Source organism: Panthera uncia, chromosome D2 (genome assembly GCF_023721935.1).
Source record: "Panthera uncia isolate 11264 chromosome D2, Puncia_PCG_1.0, whole genome shotgun sequence".
Classification (NCBI taxonomy): domain Eukaryota; kingdom Metazoa; phylum Chordata; class Mammalia; order Carnivora; family Felidae; genus Panthera; species Panthera uncia.
This window is the reverse complement of record NC_064818.1, coordinates 50,837,050-50,857,720: the sequence shown is the minus strand read 5'-3', so window position 1 is coordinate 50,857,720 and position 20,671 is coordinate 50,837,050. Positions and strand designations below refer to the sequence as shown.

Below are 20,671 nucleotides of genomic sequence, written 5' to 3'. Positions count from 1 at the left end.
TTACCTCACTTCAAAAGGAGAAAGCAGCAGATACTAGTGCATCCCAGTAACACATGATTTATGCAAAATGAAGTTTGATTATAGTTGATCTTTTTAAATGATTGTAAAAGGACTTCTAAAATGAATGGACCCGTGTCTCTCTTTACTAGTACATGCGATCTCTTAACAATTTCCGAGCTGAGCAGCCTCACCAGCATGCCATGTACTACCTCCGCTTGCTGATGACTGAAGTGGCCTGGACTAAAGATGAATTAAAAGAAGCCCTGGATGGTGAGACTGTTTTTGTACTTATAACCCTGTACATTTTTTCCTAAAATCATTTTGATCTATCTCGATATCTAGTGTTTATGCTTTCTAATATTTCTAATAACTTGTAGTTTTATTAGAGCCAGCTGTGCATCCTTTTTATCGAAACAAAAACAGTGGTGGCCTTTGAAGTGGCTTTCGTGTTCAGGCTTTTAAGCCACATTTGCTGCTTTCAGCCTGGACCCATAGCAGTTAGTTATTACTGTTCATAGATTTCTGCAGATGACTGAAGGTTTTGACCAGAACACTTACCTTGTTAATATTAAAGTTTTCAGAAGAAGAAAAAAGGGCCAAGCTTGAAAGTCTTGTCACACAGGAAGAGTACTCAGGCATCTTTAGATCTGTTCAGTTAAAAACTGGAAAATGTGGGGCGCCTGGGTGGCTAAGTGGGTTAAGTGTCCGACTTCGGCTCAGGTCATGATCTGACGGTTTGTGGCTTCAAGCCCCTCATCAGGCTCTGTGCTGACAGCTCAGAGCCTGGAGCCTGCTTGGGATTCTGTGTCTCCCTCTCTCTCTGCCCCTCCCCGTCTCATGCTCTGTCTCTCTCAAAAATAAACAAACATTAAAAAAAATTAAAAAACCTGGAAAATGTGTGAAGCCTAAAGAATCATCCTTTGTTGCCTTTTTTTTCTAAAATCCTAAATCTAGTTTTCAGAGGCTTTGTTTCAATGCCTTAAATTCCTTGAAGGCATGGTTATGCCTTCTTTTTATCCTCTTTATTTAATATCTAGTGCAATACTATGTCCTCAACAGGTGTCTAATGAATGCCTATTGAATGGAATGAAATTACTTCAGGATTGTTTTAGTAGAAAGAATATAGACTGATAGTACCCTTTATTGTTTTATCTTTTTCACTTCTCAGCATTACTTTCCAACTAATCTTTTTTCCCAAATACTCAACAATAAGAGAAAAGAATACTGTTGAGGGGCGCCTGGGTGGCGCAGTCGGTTAAGCGTCCGACTTCAGCCAGGTCACGATCTCGCGGTCTGTGAGTTCGAGCCCCGCGTCAGGCTCTGGGCTGATGGCTCGGAGCCTGGAGCTTGTTTCCGATTCTGTGTCTCCCTCTCTCTCTGCCCCTCCCCCGTTCATGCTCTGTCTCTCTCTGTCCCCAAAAAAAATAAATAAAAAACGTTGAAAAAAAAAAAATTTTAAAAAGAATACTGTTGAATTTTTAATGACCTTTTATGACAAGTTCTTACTCATACTTACTATGTAAGTATAATACTTTGGATTTCTTCAGTGACAAATCAAGAGCAAAGTATTGACAATCGTTATTTTATTGGTTGCCTCAGGTATTGGGTAGGCATATAGGTTATAAAATTCATTAACTAGAACTGATGCATTTTTAATCTGGACAGTTAATATGCTTTTCTTTGCAAAATGTTTGAGTCATGTCTAGTTAATGGGGAGAATTTTACCTTAAAAAAAAAAAGCCCACATAATTGGTTTAAAATCTGTTTTAAAAAACCTGAACCTGCATTTAGCATAATCAAAAAGCAAAAGTTCTTAGTTTTTTCCCCCCTTTGTCAGATTGTAGGTCAGATAGTAGGTAAATTGTAAGCAGAATAAGCTCTAAAATGTATCCTAGGTATGTGAAACCTAAGATACGTTTTATAAAGAGAAAGCACTGGGACCCCTGGGTGGCTCAATCGGTTAAGCATCCGACTTTGGCTCAGGTCATGATCTCATGGTCTGTGAGTTCGAGCCCTGCGTCGGGCTCTGTGCTGACAGCTCAGAGCCTGGAGCCTGCTTCGGATTCTGTGTCTCCCTCTCTCTCTGCCCCTCCCCCATTCATGCTCTGTCTCTCTGTCTCAAAGATAAAATAAGACATTAAAATTTTTTTTTATATAAAGAGAAAGCACTGTTTTGGTTGACAGTCTCTGCTCAAATAAGCCATCATTCTGTTTTGGAACATGTATACTCTTACGGTGATTCAGTACCCCCAATGTGGCTTAATGTGGAGACATTCGTTGACACTCCGTCAACTCTCCAGGTGCCAGAGTAGCAGGAACCTCAGAGTTCAGTGGGTCCAGCAGCTTTTACTGACTGCCTGCTACACACCAGGCCCTAGACTTCAGGGGCTTGAGATAAAAAATGATCAATTAGATGGGGTTTCTTGGATCAAGGAGTTACAGTCTAGTGGCAAAGCATAAATGTGTTCAGCTCATTTCAGTGTAGGCACAGAGAGTAAGTGTTGTGTCCGAGGTCTGCAGAGAGTGGTCAAGGGGTCTGGAGAACAAGTATGCACTTTAGAATTAGACCACTGGTCAAATGCAGCTGTACAACGTACTAGCATGATGCCTTTGGGCAAGAAATTTCAATGTTCTTCACTTCAGTTTTCTCACCTTTAAAACAGGGATAAGTAGTACATACTTTATAAGATAACATGTATGAAATGATACACCCAGAGTAACCACTTGTTAATTCCCTTCCTGTGTCTCTCTTTGAATTTCAGTCTCTATTTTTAGCAGCCATTTCAGCAGTTATTAGTATGATGTCCTAATGGAGAAGGAACAGCTCTTTCTTATTAAAGAATTGAATCAATACTTGTAAAAGGAATGAGGGGAATAGAAAATCAGTATTGTGATACCATAATTGATACAGGCAATGTGCACTGTTGGATGCTAAAATTAATGAGTAAGGGAAAACAGGATATGTGTATAGTCTCAAAGTATATTTCCCTGAAAATAAATATTTATTAATTACCGTGGGGAAAATAGGCATTGATGGGCAAGTGGCATTACCTAATTGCTTGTAGAACATACATGAGTTATTCTATTATAACTGAAAGATGAAAATAGTCCTTTTACAGTAAACACATCTGGCAGACCACGTTAACCACATGATTAGTGTTCACTAGTATGACAGCATATCAACATCATGTACTGCTGATGTGATGCATTGATAAGGGCACATTACCTCTGTGGTATTCTTCCTAGTAGTTGAGTAGGTAAGCTCAGTTTAATCACGGAAAAACTCAAATGGCACTCTGTAAAGTAATTGAACAGTATTCTTCAAAAATCTTAAGATTATAGGGGCACTCAGCTCAGGTCATGATCTCATGGTTTGTGAGTTCAAGCCCTGCAATGGGTTCTGTGCTGTCTGTGCAGAGCCTGCTTCAGATCCTCTGTCCAACCCCCCCCCACCTCCCCCCCCGCCCCACCACACCTCCTCTGCTCATGCTCCCTCTCTTTCTGTCTCTCAAAAATAAAAATAAATAAAATTTAAAAATGTTGTTTTTGAAATCTTAAGATCTTTTTTTTTTTTTTTTTCAACGTTTTTTTAATTTATTTTTTTTGGGACAGAGAGAGACAGAGCATGAACGGGGGGGGGGCAGAGAGAGAGGGAGACACAGAATCTGAAACAGGCTCCAAGCTCCGAGCTGTCAGCCCAGAGCCTGACGCGGGGCTCGAACTCACGGACCGCGAGATCGTGACCTGGCTGAAGTCGGACGCTTAACCGACTGCGCCACCCAGGCGCCCCTGAAATCTTAAGATCTTAAAAGATAAGGAAAGACAGGAACTGTCACAGACTAGAGGAAACATAGGCACTGAGGACACATAACTAAATGCAAGGTGGAATCATGGATTATATCATGGAACAGAAAAAGAGTATTAGGAGAAACTGAAATCAAATAAAGACGCATTAGTTAATAGTATTAAAGCAGTGCTAATTTCTTAGTTTTGATCACTATATGGTGGTTATGAGAGATACTAACATTAAGGGAAACGGTAAAAAGGTATATCGGAACTCTCTGTACTGTTTTTCTAACTGTTCTGGAAGTATTAAATTAGCTCAGAGTGTTGTTTGTTTTAGCCTCATAGGGAGAGCTCACTATTTTTTACACCTCTACAGATGTCACCCTTCCTCGCCTTAAGGCCTTCATACCTCAGCTCCTGTCACGGCTGCACATTGAAGCCCTTCTCCATGGAAACATAACAAAGCAGGTGGGTGGTTGAGGGTTTAGTGGTCTTTTATGGAGCAGTGTAAGAGATTTTTTTTTACCCTGGCTTCAGAGTATTCACCACCGCAGTGTGATTATAAGCACATTAGTGTTGACTCAACCTTCTCTGCTCTGTGGAGGAAAACAGGAGAGGGTATAAGGGAAGAGAACGATGGTGGTTAACTATGGACCTATTTTCACAATTGCCTGCTCTGCTCTCGCCTGCCTTGTGCAGTCACAGGAGGAAATGGAAATAATTATCCCTACTCTGTGCAGGACAGCAGGACTGTGAAGTGGATAAGAGCACGTGGTGTAGAATCAGCCTGGGTTTAAATCCTGACTCTGCCACAAACTAGCTGCTTATTCTTCTGAAAAGGTGTTAACCTCTCAGTACTCAGTTTCCTTATCTGTACATTAGAGTTTAAAGATGAAATGAAATGGTGCATGCCAAATGTGTAGCCCATAGAAGACTCTCTAGAATTCCCATTCTGGAACTCTGGCAGCCTCTCTCAAGACCCCACACTTCTCTGCTACTCTGCTATCCTGCCTCCAAAACAGTATGCCCAAGGTCAGATGCTAGTAACTGGCAGAGACAGGATTTTTCACTAAAGTCAGTTTTATTTATTAAAAAGCCTATACTCACTTCTTTTGCTTTGCTGCAACCCCAAGTATCTGTGGTCAGGGTCAGTTACTTGGGACCAACTTTCCATCCCCAGTGCCTCTCCAGCTTTGGCAGTACCTTTTCCCACAGCATCAAGATCATTGTTGACGCTGGTCCTGGTCTCTCTTTCTCCACCTCTCCCATACCGAGTGTATTGCCAATTGACGAATTCAGTTTTTTCCATTTGAATAAGATCAAATGTGTTTAGGGTTTAAGAATCCATTTTTATGATAAACTAGCTTATTTCACAAGTGTGTTGTTTTCACACTGCATTGGCCACCATCCAATATGCTATTTTTATTTTCACAAACAAGATACATTTGTGGTTTTGTATGGTGCTATTCCGTGTCCTTTTCCACAGGCTGCACTAGGAATCATGCAGATGGTTGAAGACACCCTTATTGAACATGCTCATACGAAACCTCTCCTTCCAAGTCAGCTGGTTCGGTATAGAGAAGTTCAGCTTCCTGACAGTAAGTTGGAATGTTGTAACTTTGGTAATGGACTACTTTGACATAATGTTATGGGTGATTATAGATGGGTTGAAGTCACCTGGATGAGAACACAATTTTACAGTAAAGATCTACTGGGATCCTTTACTGTTTATATAAGTATGGTTAAAGGTAGGTAATTCTGCCAAAAATTTTTCTGTAGGAAGGTCAAAAAGGTGAAATTGGAGGTAGGTGATTATTTTGATGAGAATGACATTAGAATTGACTGGTAATTGGATGTAGAAGAGTTAGGAGGTAAGAAAAATTACAAAGCTAAAGAGATGTTGACTCTGAAGCATGAAATAAAATCTGTTTATGAAAATTGGAAACTAGAATCATAATACTGATGGGAAGTCCATAGGAGTCTTTGGCAGAAATAGTTTTAGGAAACTCACAGGTGCAAATAACAGCATGTATTTGTGACATGCATATTTTATAAGGAATTAGCATAAAATAATGGATAATAATTAATATATTGGAGTTTGCAGTGTTGGATTGCTTTTGTATTAACCATGGTTTCTTTTGATTAAGCATTGTTTTCAGTTTTTGTTCAAAATTATGTAGTGGGTAGTAAATTAGACTTGGGATAAAAAGCATTGGTTTTTTTGTGTGTGTTCTTTTGTTTTTGTTTGTAGCTAAACTTGATTGCTGGCTGTTCCCCACACATGCGTGGTCTGTGCCCCCACTACCACTATGTATCCTCCTGAAATAGTGCTCCCTTTCCTTCACTCTCTCCCTTATGGACGTCTATCCCCCTCCATCTCCATTGTTAGACTGTACATTTGTTAAGGTTGGGGCTGTGTCTGGTTCCTTTGAGAAGCTGTTAAAGGTGCTTGAGCATGGTGTTACCTCAGAATATTGTTGAATGCTCAAACATACCTTGAGCGCAGCTCTCTTCTTCACAGCCAGTCATCAGAGACCTGGTAACGTTTCATTTCAAACTTCTGCTAGTTTGTTCCTCTCTCACCACAGCATGGAAGAGAAGCACAGTCAGAATCTGCCATTCAGAAACCATAGCACTTGGGCGTTGGGCAAAGTGAGGCCAGTCCAGAGACAGAATTTCAAAGTGAAATCTGTCTTTCCTACTTTTTTTTTTTTTTAAGTTTTTGTTTTTGTTTTTTTGTTTTTTGTTTTTTTTTAATGTTTATTTTATTATTTTTGAGACAGAGAGAGACAGAGCATGAAGGGGGGAGAGGCAGAGAGAGAGGGAGACACAGAATCGGAAGCAGGCTCCAGGCTCTGAGCCATCAGCCCAGAGCCCGACGCGGGGCTCGAACTCACGGACCGCGAGATCGTGACCTGAGCCGAAGTCGGACGCTTAACCGACTGAGCCACCCAGGCGCCCCTGGTCTTTTTCTTTTAATTCATTTTGAGAGAGAGAGAGCATGAGCAGGGGAGGGACAGAAGGAGGGAGGGAGGGAAAGAGAGAGAGAGAGAATGAATGAATGAATGAATGAATGAGAATCTCAGGCAGGCTCTGCACTGTCAGTACAGAGCCCTCTGCAGGGCTCGAACTCACCAACTGTGAGGTCATGACCTGAGCCGAAATCAGGAGTAGGATGCTTGACTGATGCGCCACCCAGGCGCCTTTCACACCTCTTTTTATTACACTTCCTGCTTCCTCTCTCCTCTCTTAGGGCCTTACCTCTTTTGCCTTCCAAGTGCCCTCACAAATTGTCCCGTGCTCAAAAATAACTCTGTTCAACAAGAGACTCTTTAAATCTGGAAAACAAACAGAGGGTTACTGGAGGGGTTGTGGGAAGGGGGACGGGCTAAATGGGTAAGGGGCATTAAGGAATCTACTCCTGAAATCATTGTTACGCTATATGCTAACTAACTTGGATGTGAATTTTAAAAAATAAATTAAGTAAAAATTAAAAAAAGAAAAAAAACCTCCGTTCACATCCCATTCTCCAAATGTTAGGTGTTAGGAAATCATTCTAAGCCAGATGTGAATGTCTCACACAGTCCTTCACTTAACTCTCCATGAGACAATATTTACAGTTTAAAAAGACAATGTTTAGGCATTGTGAAGGAGACAGTTGGGGATAGACATGAAAAAGCCAGAAGTTGGGAGGGGGCGGTTGCAGTAGCTTTATAGACCGTATTCCCCTTCCTCTTCTGATAAGAAATAACGTAGTGCTGCCAGTATATGATTAGAAAGTTTGACTGTTGGTCAGATTTATCTCCTCAGAAAAATAATGTAGGTGAAATACGACTCCAGACTTGTCTACCTCCCTTCGCGGTTGATGTCTAAATTATCATCTATGAGGGTGAACAAACACATCATTATTATTCTGAGAAACCCTTATTTGTGAGTCTTACACTAAATACTACACACAATATATGCTTGGTCACATTTATTCCTCATGAAGTGAAGTTATCAAATCATAAAGCATGATCATCTGGTCGTAACTTTGATGAGATATTTGATCAACACATCTGAGTTTTAGTCTTGGGTCTTCACCATTCCAATTTGGTGTCCTTAGACAAGTCACCCCCTTCTTAGGTGCTTAGCTTCCTCATCTCTAAAGTGAGGTGTTAGACTAAGTTACCTCTAAGTGTTGAACACATGTGTGTAAATTTGTGAAATGACCTTTAGTGTGGATGTTGGTAAACGGTGTTCAGAATAAAATGCTAAATGAAAATGCAAGATAATAAAGACACAACTAGTAATTTAAAAAACGGTTTTGTGTGGTATTGAAACATAAGTGGTGGTGCCATTAAGGTTCTTATATGTATTAGCTGGTTCTGATGTAGTATATACACTAACTTGTACATTGTATTAACTGTGGATCTTAGCATTAATACTTAGCTATAAAATGGGTCTTTTGTAAGTTCTTTGCCCTTTAAATTCAGTGAATGTTTATTGAGGGCCTGCCAAGTTTAGATTGCTGCATTAGGATTCCCTTAGGTAAGTTAACAGAATTTCGCATTCTTAATAATTTAATTGCAGTTTGGAATTGCTGAAAAACACTAACTAAATTGGACAGCTTTAAAAAGCCAGATAAAACATTGACTTTGTTAAACCCTAAATAAGTTTTTTTCTCTTTTTGAAACTTCCTAGGAGGATGGTTTGTGTATCAGCAGAGGAATGAAGTTCACAATAACTGTGGCATCGAGATATACTATCAGACAGACATGCAGAGCACCTCAGAGAATATGTTTCTAGAGCTCTTCTGTCAGATCATCTCTGAGCCTTGCTTCAACACCCTGCGCACCAAGGAGCAGCTGGGTGAGAGGGAGGTGGGGACTGGCCCAGTACCATAGACCTTGAGCAACCGTTGTCCTCAGAAAATATGCTCCACGTGGATAGTCCTCTTGAATGGTGGTGCAGGCTTGCTGTATTTTTTTTTTTTTAATTTTTTTTTTTTTTAACGTTTATTTATTTTTGAGACAGAGAGAGACAGAGCATGAACGGGGGAGGGTCAGAGAGAGGGAGACACAGAATCTGAAACAGGCTCCAGGCTCTGAGCTGTCAGCACAGAGCCCGACGCGGGGCTTGAACTCACGGACCTTGAGATCATGACCTGAGCCGAAGTCGGCCGTTCAACCGACTGAGCCACCCAGGCGCCCCCAGGCTTGCTGTATTGACAGAGGCTTGTGAAAACCTTGTTTGTGGGGAATCCACTCCTAAAAGATAAGCACTTAACATGTCATGGACATTAAAGCAGTTCTTAAGGCGAAGACAGTGTGTTTACAGAATGTACATGTCATAAAGAAGACATTTTGGGTAAGGGAAGATGCTTAGGGCAGACTATTTATTAGGGGTGGCAAGATGGGAAGCAAGCCATCCAGAGAAACTTAGATTTGGGAAACTTTGGGTTCCCAGAGGGCAGGTATTATCTCTTAATCATCTTTGTATCCCAAGCCTGGTCCCATAGAAGGTACTCAGTAAGTGTTTGTTGAGAAAGTGTTTCTGGCACAGTTTTAGGCACTGTTAAAAGTCCTCGAGATCCTGGCAGGTTTAATCAATGAGAAAATAAAGAAACCCCAGCAATGACTGGGAGGAACCAATGAAAAAGGATTTGGGTGAGTTCCAAGTATTTTCATTTTTTAAGTAACCAGGATGGTAGATGCTGGACATGGAAATGGATAAGTTACAGATGGTCCTTCCCTTCAAGGAGCTCACGGTCTAATCAGGAGGGCAGACCTATAAAGGAATAGTTACAGTGCAGTGTGGCAAATATTACTGAGAGTCTTCAGATTCTAAAGGTCATGCCGAAGATAGTGACTTCCTCAGAAGTGGGGTGGGACCCCAAGGCTCCACAGGTCTGAGGATGTGGTTCAGGACAGAGCAGCTGAAGGAGGCAAGCCACGAGCTCAGTTTAGGAAAGATGTCAAAGGGTGGTAATGCGTGAGCTCACAAGATGACAATGGAAACGTGACCTTCTGTTGGTCTTCAGAGGTTTTTAGTCTGAATGCAGTTGGTCCAGGAATGAATTCACATAAGGAACTTGGATGTGAAACGAAACAGAGCTGGAACAATGGTTAGAGGATGAAAATGAGTTCATTATATACTAGGGATGGGAATAACTTTCACACAGAGAGAAGATGATTAACCAGCAGACAGTGAGGAGTTATGGGAAGGGAGATTGAGTAATGAATAAGATTTTTTCCTTCCCACCCCCCCCCCCCCAAGAGAAAGAATTCTCTCCCAACTTTCTAACTATTCTTCAGAGAGCCCTTTTGCTCTACCCTTAGGAACTTATGATATCCTAATTGTTTATGTTTCTTCAGAGGTGAATAACATAAAGCTCAAAAGTAGATTTTATTGCTCTGACAGGATAAGTTTTGAAGGATTAAAAGTGACCGGAGTCTCAAACGCCAGGGTCCTGACTGGCCGGTGTTTGTGTTTCAGGCTATATCGTCTTCAGCGGGCCTCGTCGAGCCAACGGCATACAGGGCTTACGATTCATCATCCAGTCAGAAAAGCCTCCTCACTACCTAGAAAGCCGAGTGGAAGCTTTCTTAATCACCATGGAGAAGTCCATAGAGGACATGACAGAAGAGGCTTTTCAAAAACACATCCAAGCATTAGCAATTCGTCGACTAGACAAACCAAAGAAACTGTCCGCAGAGTGTGCTAAATATTGGGGGGAAATCATCTCCCAGCAATACAATTTCGACAGAGGTAAGGCACAATTAGGGCCCCAACATTTATGGCATATAAGTGTAACATTTGAGGTCACCAAGGCTATTCTACAAAATGGTGGTTGTTTTGTAGGTGATGTTCTGGTTACTAATTTGGTGGTGTGGAGTGTCATACTTCTAAAGAACCATCGCTTTAACATAAGAGCAGTTTTTATTAGAAACTTTGTCTTTTTTTCTTCTCCAAAATTGGAGCTGGATCTTCCTGTATCTCATAATAATACAGTAAGAATAAATCTAATTTCACTTTTTGTGTTCAGTCAGTATGCCCCTGAGGCTCTGAGCACAGGCATGCAGTTATCTATTTCCCATAACACCGAAAAAAGAAAAAGGAAAATTTGCAGAGATAAGTGCTGCCCTGGAGGCACAGGGCTTCAAACAGATGCCTGTAGGGATCACCAAAAATGTGTCGGGGCTTTTACACTGGGGACAGCTGTGCTTCCTGAAGTCTCCTGCTTACTGACTTCCTTGGCATTTCTTCTAGAGCAGAAATTAACAATGCAGAGCGCTAAGTTGGAGGTGGGGGGGCGGGTGGCGGGTTGGGTTGTGTTCTCATTCTGACACCAATAGCCTGAAGATCTTTGGCCAAGACACCTTTTTGAGGGCCTCGGTTTCCTTACCTGTAATTTTTTTTAGCAGTTGGAGTCACTGTTAATGGTAATTGTACTGACCATCTATTGAACATTTGCCGTAAGTGCAGCATCATGTTATTGTCATTCATCATTTTCCTTAGTTCTCACTACAGACCCATTAAGTAGTTATTATCCCCAATTTCTGGAGGAGGAAACAGAGGCTCAGAAAAATTGACACAACTAGCCTAAAGATCCAGTAGTTCAGAAGTAGAGAGCCAGGCTATCTTCTTACTCCTTACTTGATATTTATTCCCTGACTACTTGCAGGAGCAGATGATCACTTAAAAATTCAGAGACCTAAGAACATTGGAGTGAAATGTATTGTCATTTAATGTAGTATTCTGGGCTACTTAAGATGGAAATATTAGTAAATTATTGTTTGATTGCTTTTTCAGATAACACAGAAGTTGCATATTTAAAGACACTTACCAAGGAAGATATCATCAAATTCTACAAGGTAAGTTGAATTTGTATGTTTAGATTTTGACTCATAAGCAAATATTATATATGCTGTGTGGTTTGTTACTGCTTTGAACTTAGTGCCTTGCTTAGAGCTGCAGCCTTAGTCAGGTCACCTTCTCCAAAGGTTCTTTTACATGTGAGGCAGCAGTGGGAGCATGTGTGGCTTCTGAATGCAGACCCAGGGCTCATCGCTGGCGAGATAGCCCTGTGACCTCAGCCAGGGGGCTTAAGTTTCTAAGTCTCAGTTTCCTCACTTACAAAATAGAGATTAGTAGGAGTATTAATTGAAATGAGGTGCATAAAGTGATTAGCACTTAGCAGAATTTAATAAATGGTCTCCATTACTGTGGTCTCTTCATTAGTAGTTCTCAGCCTCAGTTTTTACATGTTTTAATCAGAATACTTTAATGTTTTCCTCATTGATATTATAAGTTTTAGTTGTGTTTATTTATTGCTTAAGACTATTTGCTTTGTGAGGTTAGGTATCTGTTCTCAGTTGCTTGCAAGAAAGGGTGATCATATTAGCTCTTTTTGGTTTCTGAGGGATTCATTTTAAGGCATTCTTAGTTGTGGGTGTTTAAAAAGAGTGATGTCCTGATATAACTTACTCTATGGTTTCCAGAAGCAGTGAAGATTTTTTCTTTCCCTCCACAACGTCTATTATTCATTTGAATTACAAGTAGTACCTGATTATTGAATTTGTAAGAATAGTTATAAGACTGAGTTGGTTTTGTCTTAAAAATGAGAGTTTTGTTACCAAGCTTAAACTAAGTCTAGAACATCATTTCCCTTGCTGTATTCCATGGTACACTAGTTTTCTACAAGATATTAGTAGGGACACATACAAAAAAGGGTTTCATGACTATGTAAGTCTGGGAAAGACTACACTCTTTATTCCTGTTTTTGGAGAATTACAGAGCATGTTAACGTCTAAAAGTTCTAAGAAGCCCCATACTAAAGATTTCTTTAGCCCAGCATTTAATTTTGATTAACAAAACTCCCTAAAGAGATTCGTCGTGGACCTGTTTGTTTTTCCACCACAGAATACCTGTTAAGTATTTCCTGGGACTCCAGTGTTCCTTAGAATATAGCTTGCAAGAAAAATGCAGTTTGCGTATTGGTTGGTTGGTGTTTAGAAAGATGGAGATTGTCCAGAATTGTTCAGGAAATTGAGAGTAGTCTGAAACTGAAGAGGGTGTTATACTCTTCTGATAAAGGTTGATAAGAGGGCAATGAAGGCTTGGGTGAAAAGGGATCCTGAATAGACCTTTGGAAGCAAACTTTTTACTCAATAAGACAGACAATCTCAGATGAGCTGCTATATATTACTGGAGGCGGACCTGTGCCGAGCTCCTGAAAGGGGCTGGAGAGGCCAGGGCAGGCCTGTGGGAGAATCTGGGCTGTCCTGCCAGCTGGAGGGAGCCATGGTCAGGTTTGTTGTCCAACCTCATCAGGATTTCCATCAAGGCTGCACAGGACCAGGCTTGTAATAACTGCTCCATAAACCATTATTGACCTGATTTGGCTTTGCTAATGATCTCTCCCTCTGAGGGTATGACCAGGGGAAGTTTCATCACACCTTGTGTTTTCCCTTTGGAAAAGACAGATAATGGTCTAGCATTAAGGAAAAGGTCGAGAGACACTTTTCCATGGGATCTGCCAACTCACCACTCCTGATATTCATGGTATGACCTAGGGAACTCCTTCAGAGCAGCCTGTTGGAGCAGAGAGAGAAAAAGCAGGCCTTGCTTTCTGATGCCATCACTGTGAACTACGTGACTTGAGCAAGTCATCATACTTCCCTGTGTCTCAGAGTTCCGTATCTCTAAAACAGCATCCTCACAACACTTAGCTTATAGAGGGTCAAGTGAGCTAACACAGGAGAGTGCCTGACGCAAGACAGGACTCAATAAATGTTAGCTTCCTTTCTCTTCTGTTAGATGAGAATCCATGGAATTGCCCTGGTGCAGAATCTAAGAAGGTGTGGGACACCTCGGTGGCTCAGTCTGTTAGGCGTCCGACTGCGGCTCAGGTCATGATCTCACTGCTCATGAGTTTGAGCCCCTCGCTGGGCTCTGTATTCACAGCTCAGAGCCTGGAGCCTGCTTCAGATTCTGACTCCCATCTCTCTGCCCCTCTCCTGCTTGCACGTATGCTCTGTCTCTCAAACATAAAAAAAATAAAAATTTTTTTAATAAAAAAAAAAAGAATCTAAGAAGGTTCTAGAGGAGCAGGCATTGTGCTCGTCCCTTGACTGAGCTCAGGCCTTTGCCTCTGTAGTCATTAGCGATCACTGGATGTGGCCCTGCATCACACCCCGATGAGTATTAGGCTAGGTTTTTAATCCCAGCCCAGCTACCTCTTAACTGTAGGAGTTTGGATGCATCACATAATATCCTTGGACTCCATTTTATCATTTGTAAAATGGGGTTAATAGTAATTCTTGCCTACCTAACCTAATTTTCGTAGAGTTTAAATGAAACACTCTAAGTGAGGGGAAACATCTTTTCTGTTTCCGGCTATGTGAGAGCTGATTCTTCATAGTGGTAAAAGAGTACTTCATTTTAGGTTCCTTAGTGGGGCAGAAGGGTGACCTTGCTGTTCTTTCTTCCTAGGAAATGTTGGCAGTAGATGCCCCAAGGAGACATAAAGTATCCGTCCATGTTCTTGCCAGGGAAATGGATTCCTGTAAGTATTGAATATGGACTTTTTGTAAAGTATGTTTTTGGGCACACGATGGCTGTCCCTTGCCATAGACACATCCCTTAAAGAGCACCAGAAAGTAAATAGGTAGAGAAGGGGAGCAACTGGAGACAGGGTCTACTCTATCAAAGCAAAAATATGGGGAAAAGGGAAATGAGGCAGTGAAGGAAACAGCCAGCATTAGGTGGCACAGTGCCATCCTGGCCCTGGCTTTACAAGAAAACACAGCTAGTTGCAGGTAGGACATCTTCACAGAAGCTGTGTGGAACCACTGCATGTGAGGAGGAAGAGCAAATAGTTCATTCGCTCAGTCTTTCCATCTTCTGTCTCTGAATGGCCAAGGTTTACTCCACAGTCATATCTCACCTGGCCTTCTGGGTTGTTTTACTGGATCCTTCCTGGTGGTCAGAGCCTCAGAGACCAGTGAGTGCAGACGTGGGCACTAAAGTTGCTGTGGGCGAGGCTTCATAGCCACGGTAACGTGATGAGCCATCGTTGGGGAGAGTCTGGATAAGACATAGAGGCAGCAGTCAAGGTCTTGGGGAGCAGGCAGCCTGGGAGGACATGGGCCTGGTACAGTTTCTTAATGAGCCGAGTCCGGTTTCAGGTTGTTGTTGTTGTTGTTGTTGTTGTTGTTGTTGTTGTTGTTTTTCAATTGCTCTTGTATGCCAGTATTTATTAGGTAAGAAGTAAACCTTTCATTTTCTTACAGGTCCTGTCGTTGGAGAGTTCCCATGTCAAAATGATATAAATTTGTCACAAGCACCAGCCTTGCCACAAGTAAGACATGCAAATGTCATTTTAGATTGCGTGGTTAGAGGACTTCCCACATAGAAGGAGCTTGTTCAGCAGGACACGTAAGACTAGAAGTATTAGGTCACCACGTGTTTGAGCCTCTACTTTATATTCCTCCCTAAATGTGAGGTCGCCAGCTGACAGCTCCCAGGGGAGGTGGGGGGGGGGGGTCACGCCTTTGTCATCTACGGAAAGACTCGGCCTCTGACCTGGTTTGCTTTTGCTTCTAGTTTGAGCAGTTATGTTACTCTGCAGCGAGTCCTCTCCAGCCATGCCTGTACCTTGCCCTTTCCCCAGTGCCTGCATGTCTTTAATCCTCTGGAGAGGTTGGCATTTACTGGCAGTGTGACCAGGCCCTTGCTGAGTGGGCACGTCAGCCTCTGCCGTTCTGCTGAGGTCTTGGTATGTGCCAGCTCTGGCGTCCCAGCCCTTGGTGTGCCCAGAGAAGAGCCAGGGGTCTTCTTTCTGGTCCTGGGTCCCACTGGGGACACTCCCTATAGGTTTGCATAGACCCTCTGGCCCTGATGATCCAGGAAGATCAGATCATAATATGTGGGGTAGAAACGAGTGTGTATGTAAAAAAAAAAAAAAAGTTGATGTCTTATTCCGTCTGCTTTTTTAGGCCATAAACACTGAGAGAAACCTTTTTCTTCTTTGCAGCCTGAAGTGATTCAGAACATGACCGAGTTCAAGCGTGGTTTGCCACTGTTTCCCCTTGTGAAACCACATATTAACTTCATGGCTGCAAAACTCTGAAGATTCCCCAAGGGTGGGAGAGTGCAAGTGGATGCATCCCTGGGTCTTCCTGGGGCCAGGGAAAGAACCTTGGCCACTTTCATAGTTTCTGGTTCACTATCAGACAGACAAACAGAAAAAAAAGATGTTGTCAAATGTCATTATGTAGAATATTAAAAATCCAAAGTAATTAAATTACAGAATCTTACAGATGTAGAATATTTTTTAAATACATGCCTCTTAAATATTTTAAAATTTTTCTTTTCATTACTGAGAGAAATTTCCCTTATATAACAGTACTTAAAATGATGAATGATATTCCTATAGAATCTTCCTTCCATATTCTGTAAAATAGTCACTTGTCAGAAGAAAATATGTTAGTTTTTGGTTTTGTTTTTCTAAAAGCCTCCTAGGTTGACAGAAAAGGCTTTAAAACCTTTAGAAAGGTAATACCTTTTTAAAAACTGATTCTCAAATTTGCTTTCTACTTGGTGGTTTCATGTAAATCAATGGAGAACATTAACATTTGGCAGATAATGAAAAAAGCAAAATGATTTTCTTTTATTAGTGAAATTGCTGATTATATAAGGCATGGTTTTAATCTTTTTATAAAATTTGAACATGTTTTTTATTCAAACTAGTAAAATGCTGGAAAACCCTAGAACGCCCTACTTATTTACAATGCTAGAAATAGACTTACCCTACATCAGTTTTGTCCCAAACAGAATTTCTCAGGATTACTGTGATTTGTTTCTTTCTGATTGAATTATATTGACATTCTTGTTCATAGTCGGTTTGCAGTGTTCCCTCAGTTCTACCTTTTCCCCTCAACATTTGTTGTATTTATTTAATACATAGGGTCAACTTCAGATCCCACTGAGTGTGTGACATGCTTTTCCAACATCAGCTACTCTAAACACTTGTAACTTTTTACTACCATGATATTGCAATCAGTATATGAACCAAAATATTTGCCCCATTATGAATTTAAAAGACAAGTACCAAGCCACCTTTTTGAAGGTATTAAAAATAAAGCCTTGATTCTTAAATAGTGTGATCTCCAGAAGACTCTCAAATCCCTTTTTGCTACCAGTCTAATATTGCCTTAAGTGTTAAGTTATTTTTTGAATATATAAATATAAACATAACAAACACAGATAACGACTGGAGTGGACTTTTAAAAAATATTTTTTTCATGAGATACTATTTTAGATGAAATTGTTACTGTAGATTTAACAGCTGTTTTGAAATATTTACTGTTGTTAAAAGTTGCTTCAAGAGAAATTGTGAATATACTTCCACATACAGGCACTGGTACCAGTAAGTGGCCCTGTTCACTAACTCAGGCAAAGTAAAGAATGGCATTTTCAAATGACATTTTACCTCGCTAGGAGTTGATTTGCCAGGACTTTTTTCTGTAGAGTCATGTCTTACAACATCTTAAGTTTTCACTTTTGCCATTTTCCAAATAATCTACATTTGGGGCAAGAATGATATAATCACAACTGTGGAGGCTGCTTTCAAAAGCAGGGCTCCATTTCTACTGTCAGATAAATGTGGTGCTGTAACTGTCTTTTTATCCCTACCTTCAGGAGCTTCCTTGTGATGAAGCCTGTCTTTGTCCATCAGAAGGTGCGTGAGTCATCGCTTCCTTCTGGTTTTATGCATTTGTAGACTATGCAGCTTTTCATCAAACTGCAAAAATAAACAAGAGGGATCTACAAGCCCTGAGTGTTTAAATCCACCACTGAAAAAGTAAATAAGCCACCTACCTTCTCTGTGGGAAATTATGTGCTATTGAGTAATTTTTAGCTCTTTTTTAAAAAATGGGTGAAATGTAACTGTCATTTTTATAAGAAAGTCACATGAAGAAATCTGAACAGAATCTCATGTAGTCTTCCAGGAACCTATGATTGGGGTTCAGTGTGTTCCAGCATTGTCTGGTGTCCAAATTGGATCTAGAGCTACTGTTGGATCACTCAGGCATACTAATGGATTCATGAAATGGGTCCAGGCTGCCATCCATGAGCAGTAACAGACTACCCCGGATACTGCATTTTTCTCAGTGCTTAGCAAATGAGATTCGTGGAAAACAAACTGAGTTATTAGTTACTTGTGACTTTAAAAAAAAAAAAAAAGTCTTCTTTTCAACTAGTTGATGTGGAAGAGAGAGCATGTGACACAGCCAGTATGGTGGAGTGCTAGGGTAATCCTGTTTACAATAAATTGCCTGAATTGAACCTCTGGAGTTTGCATTTGTGTTATTTTTACAATTTTAGTGTCTAGCCTACCTCTCAGCATCCTGATTTGACAACATTTCTTGCTTTCGTTATTCCTAAGGCAGAAAGCAATGAATTGGTTTTTTGAAAAAAAATCTTTTGAGTGCATCTGGGTGACAGTGATTTAGTCAAATAAATGGGTCAATTTCACACTCATAAGAGTGGATCGCTTTTGTCAAAGGAATCTTGGTGTAAGAGGCTGAGTTCATTGCTGTGCATATTGTCACTGACCCCAAACCCAGAAAGATTTGTCCTTTGCTTTACAGGGAAAAGAGTAAAAAGGGTAGAAAAACAAAATATTTCCTCTACAGCTAGTGTTTCATCTTCTTGCCACATCTCCAGCAGCAGGCTAGCCAGTTATCTTGTCCAACCCCTGGCCCCTGACACCCTGTTAAGATAATCTTTCTACTAATGTGGTTGCCAGCTGGCCCAGATAGGCATTTCAAGAGGAAATGTGCTCTTTCCTCAGTTTGCAGCCTAGGACCTTGGCGCAGCCCACACAGGCAGCATTGTGCTTGGGGATGACGCAGTGGCCCTAATGAGAGGCCCAGAGCAGCACCCGCTTTTATGGCATGGGGCAGTTTTCCCCTCGCTCACAGTGCACAGGGGAGTCATCTGAGCTCCTCACCATATACTCTAACATAGCTTCGCAGAATGTTTCGATTTATGGTGAAAACCAAGGATTCTCACTCTCATCCCCATTGTAAGGGTGGTTCCTGCCCTCCTAATCCTTCCCTGGCAGGGCTTCAGACCGGTCTGCTCCTGGACCCCCGTTATTCTGTGCTGTCTACCAAATGAACTTAATTGTCCTTGTCAACCTGAACATCATACACCCCAAGGTTTCTTGTGGCAGTGCCTGTTGGTAGTCCTGAATTATTTCTGTTCCCACCCGCGTCCAGCCCTTCAGAGATATTACAGCATTTTGGACCACTCATGCCCTAAATGAACATTAACCTTATAAAGCACTTTACAGATTTCAGACCATCCTGACAGACATCTTCCACAATAATCTTTTGACACAGAAGGACAGTGATTAAAATTATCTTCGTCATCCCAGGTTTTCAGAGATGGGTATAGTAGACTCAGAAAGGCCAAACAGTTGGCCCAGGACCATTCAGGAAACACAGATTCAAATCTCCACTCTGATCTTTAAACTCTAGACCTCATTGTTCCATTTCCTATAATAACAGCTACCAAGTCCATTAACATACTGTGGGACAGAGTACAAAGGCATTTGCTTTTTTTTTTTTTTTTAAGGGCATTGGCTTTTGCATTTATATGAAACTTCACCATTTTCACATGCACCTTCTTACTATCCCAACCTTTGCCTGTTTTGGAGAGACTGAGACCAGACCTCACAGTTGAGGCCCCAGTCCAGTCCACCATGGTTTCCACTCTGCTGGGCCACCTTGTGGCCAATATTAACTACTGCCTGCAGGGTCTACCTATCAGGGTTGATCCAGACCCATGCCCCCTGGCCTGCTAAACCCTGAAATCATTTCAGGCTCTCCTGGTGTCCCTGGAGTGATGAGAGTATCTGGAATTCTTCAAGAAATTCAGAAAAGAGGTGTGAAGAGTATTAGTCAAGTTCACCTGTGGCCCCACCACATTTAGATCATTTTTTGCAGTCTTTTTTCTGTGCGTAGAGGAGGGGGTCATATATTCAGTGTCACAACTTTTTCCTTCAATAGTCTATAATGAAATTGTTCCACATAGATACTCCTGAGGGAAAAATGTGATCTTGGTTTTTTTGTTGAGTGTTTGGTGTCCTGTACTGTAGTTTATTAAATCCTCTTTGTAGGATGTTGAAGGTGTTTTCAAACTTTGATCCATGATCCTTGTGCTGAATATGTGTGTGATTTCCTGGTTATTTCTTTAAATTGCTGGGTTATAGAATATGAATATTAACCTTTTTCAAACATTTTTTATCTATAGAAAAAGTTGTGAAAATAATACAATAAATTCTCATGTATCGTTACCCCATATTCACCAGTTTTATGCCTGCTATGTATTGCTCCCTCCCTCTGTTAAGTAGGTTGCAGACATCACGACTCCTTACCCCTCGGTTTGTCACCAAGTATATAACAAAGTCCGTGTGTAGTAAGGAATTTGGCCTGACCCAAAGGAAGCCCCGGCCTTTGTCCCCTTTGTATTTGTTTAGATACAGTATGCTGGTAAACTTGACAAATGAGATAGATAAATTTCTTGAAAGACACAAATTACCAAAACAGACATGAAAAGAAATAGAAAGTTTGACTATCCCCGTATCTGTTTAAGAAATTGAATTACTCTTCTTCCCACACAGAAAATTCTAGGCTCAGATGTCTTCATTAGTGAATTCTATCAAACATTTAAGTACAAAATTATACCATCTTACGTAACATTTTAGAAAACAGGAAGAAACCCTATTAACAAAATATTAACAATTTGAATCCAGCAATGTATAAAAAGGAATTTTTATACAGTTGATTTTCAAATATACAAACCTTATTTGATGACAAAGTGAGGTTTT

General features: G+C 40.9%; 1 protein-coding gene across 3 annotated transcripts in view; it reads left to right on the top strand.

Annotated features, from left to right (window-relative positions):
* IDE (insulin degrading enzyme) overlaps positions 1 to 18,120 on the top strand; it is a 114,983-nt gene extending 96,863 nt beyond the window's left edge. For 2 of the 3 annotated variants that reach the window (XM_049646384.1, XM_049646383.1), the window contains exons 17-25: positions 150 to 270; positions 4,163 to 4,254; positions 5,273 to 5,384; positions 8,470 to 8,637; positions 10,264 to 10,536; positions 11,581 to 11,642; positions 14,263 to 14,335; positions 15,063 to 15,130; positions 15,806 to 18,120. In XM_049646384.1, coding sequence (XP_049502341.1) covers positions 150 to 270; positions 4,163 to 4,254; positions 5,273 to 5,384; positions 8,470 to 8,637; positions 10,264 to 10,536; positions 11,581 to 11,642; positions 14,263 to 14,335; positions 15,063 to 15,130; positions 15,806 to 15,901 — 1,065 coding nt within the window. In that variant the 3' untranslated portion in view covers positions 15,902 to 18,120. Of the gene's footprint in view, positions 1 to 149; positions 271 to 4,162; positions 4,255 to 5,272; positions 5,385 to 8,469; positions 8,638 to 10,263; positions 10,537 to 11,580; positions 11,657 to 14,262; positions 14,336 to 15,062; positions 15,131 to 15,805 lie in introns of those variants that run through there. The other variant, XM_049646385.1, reaches the window with a different exon arrangement.
* Positions 18,121 to 20,671: the final 2,551 nt, after the last annotated feature.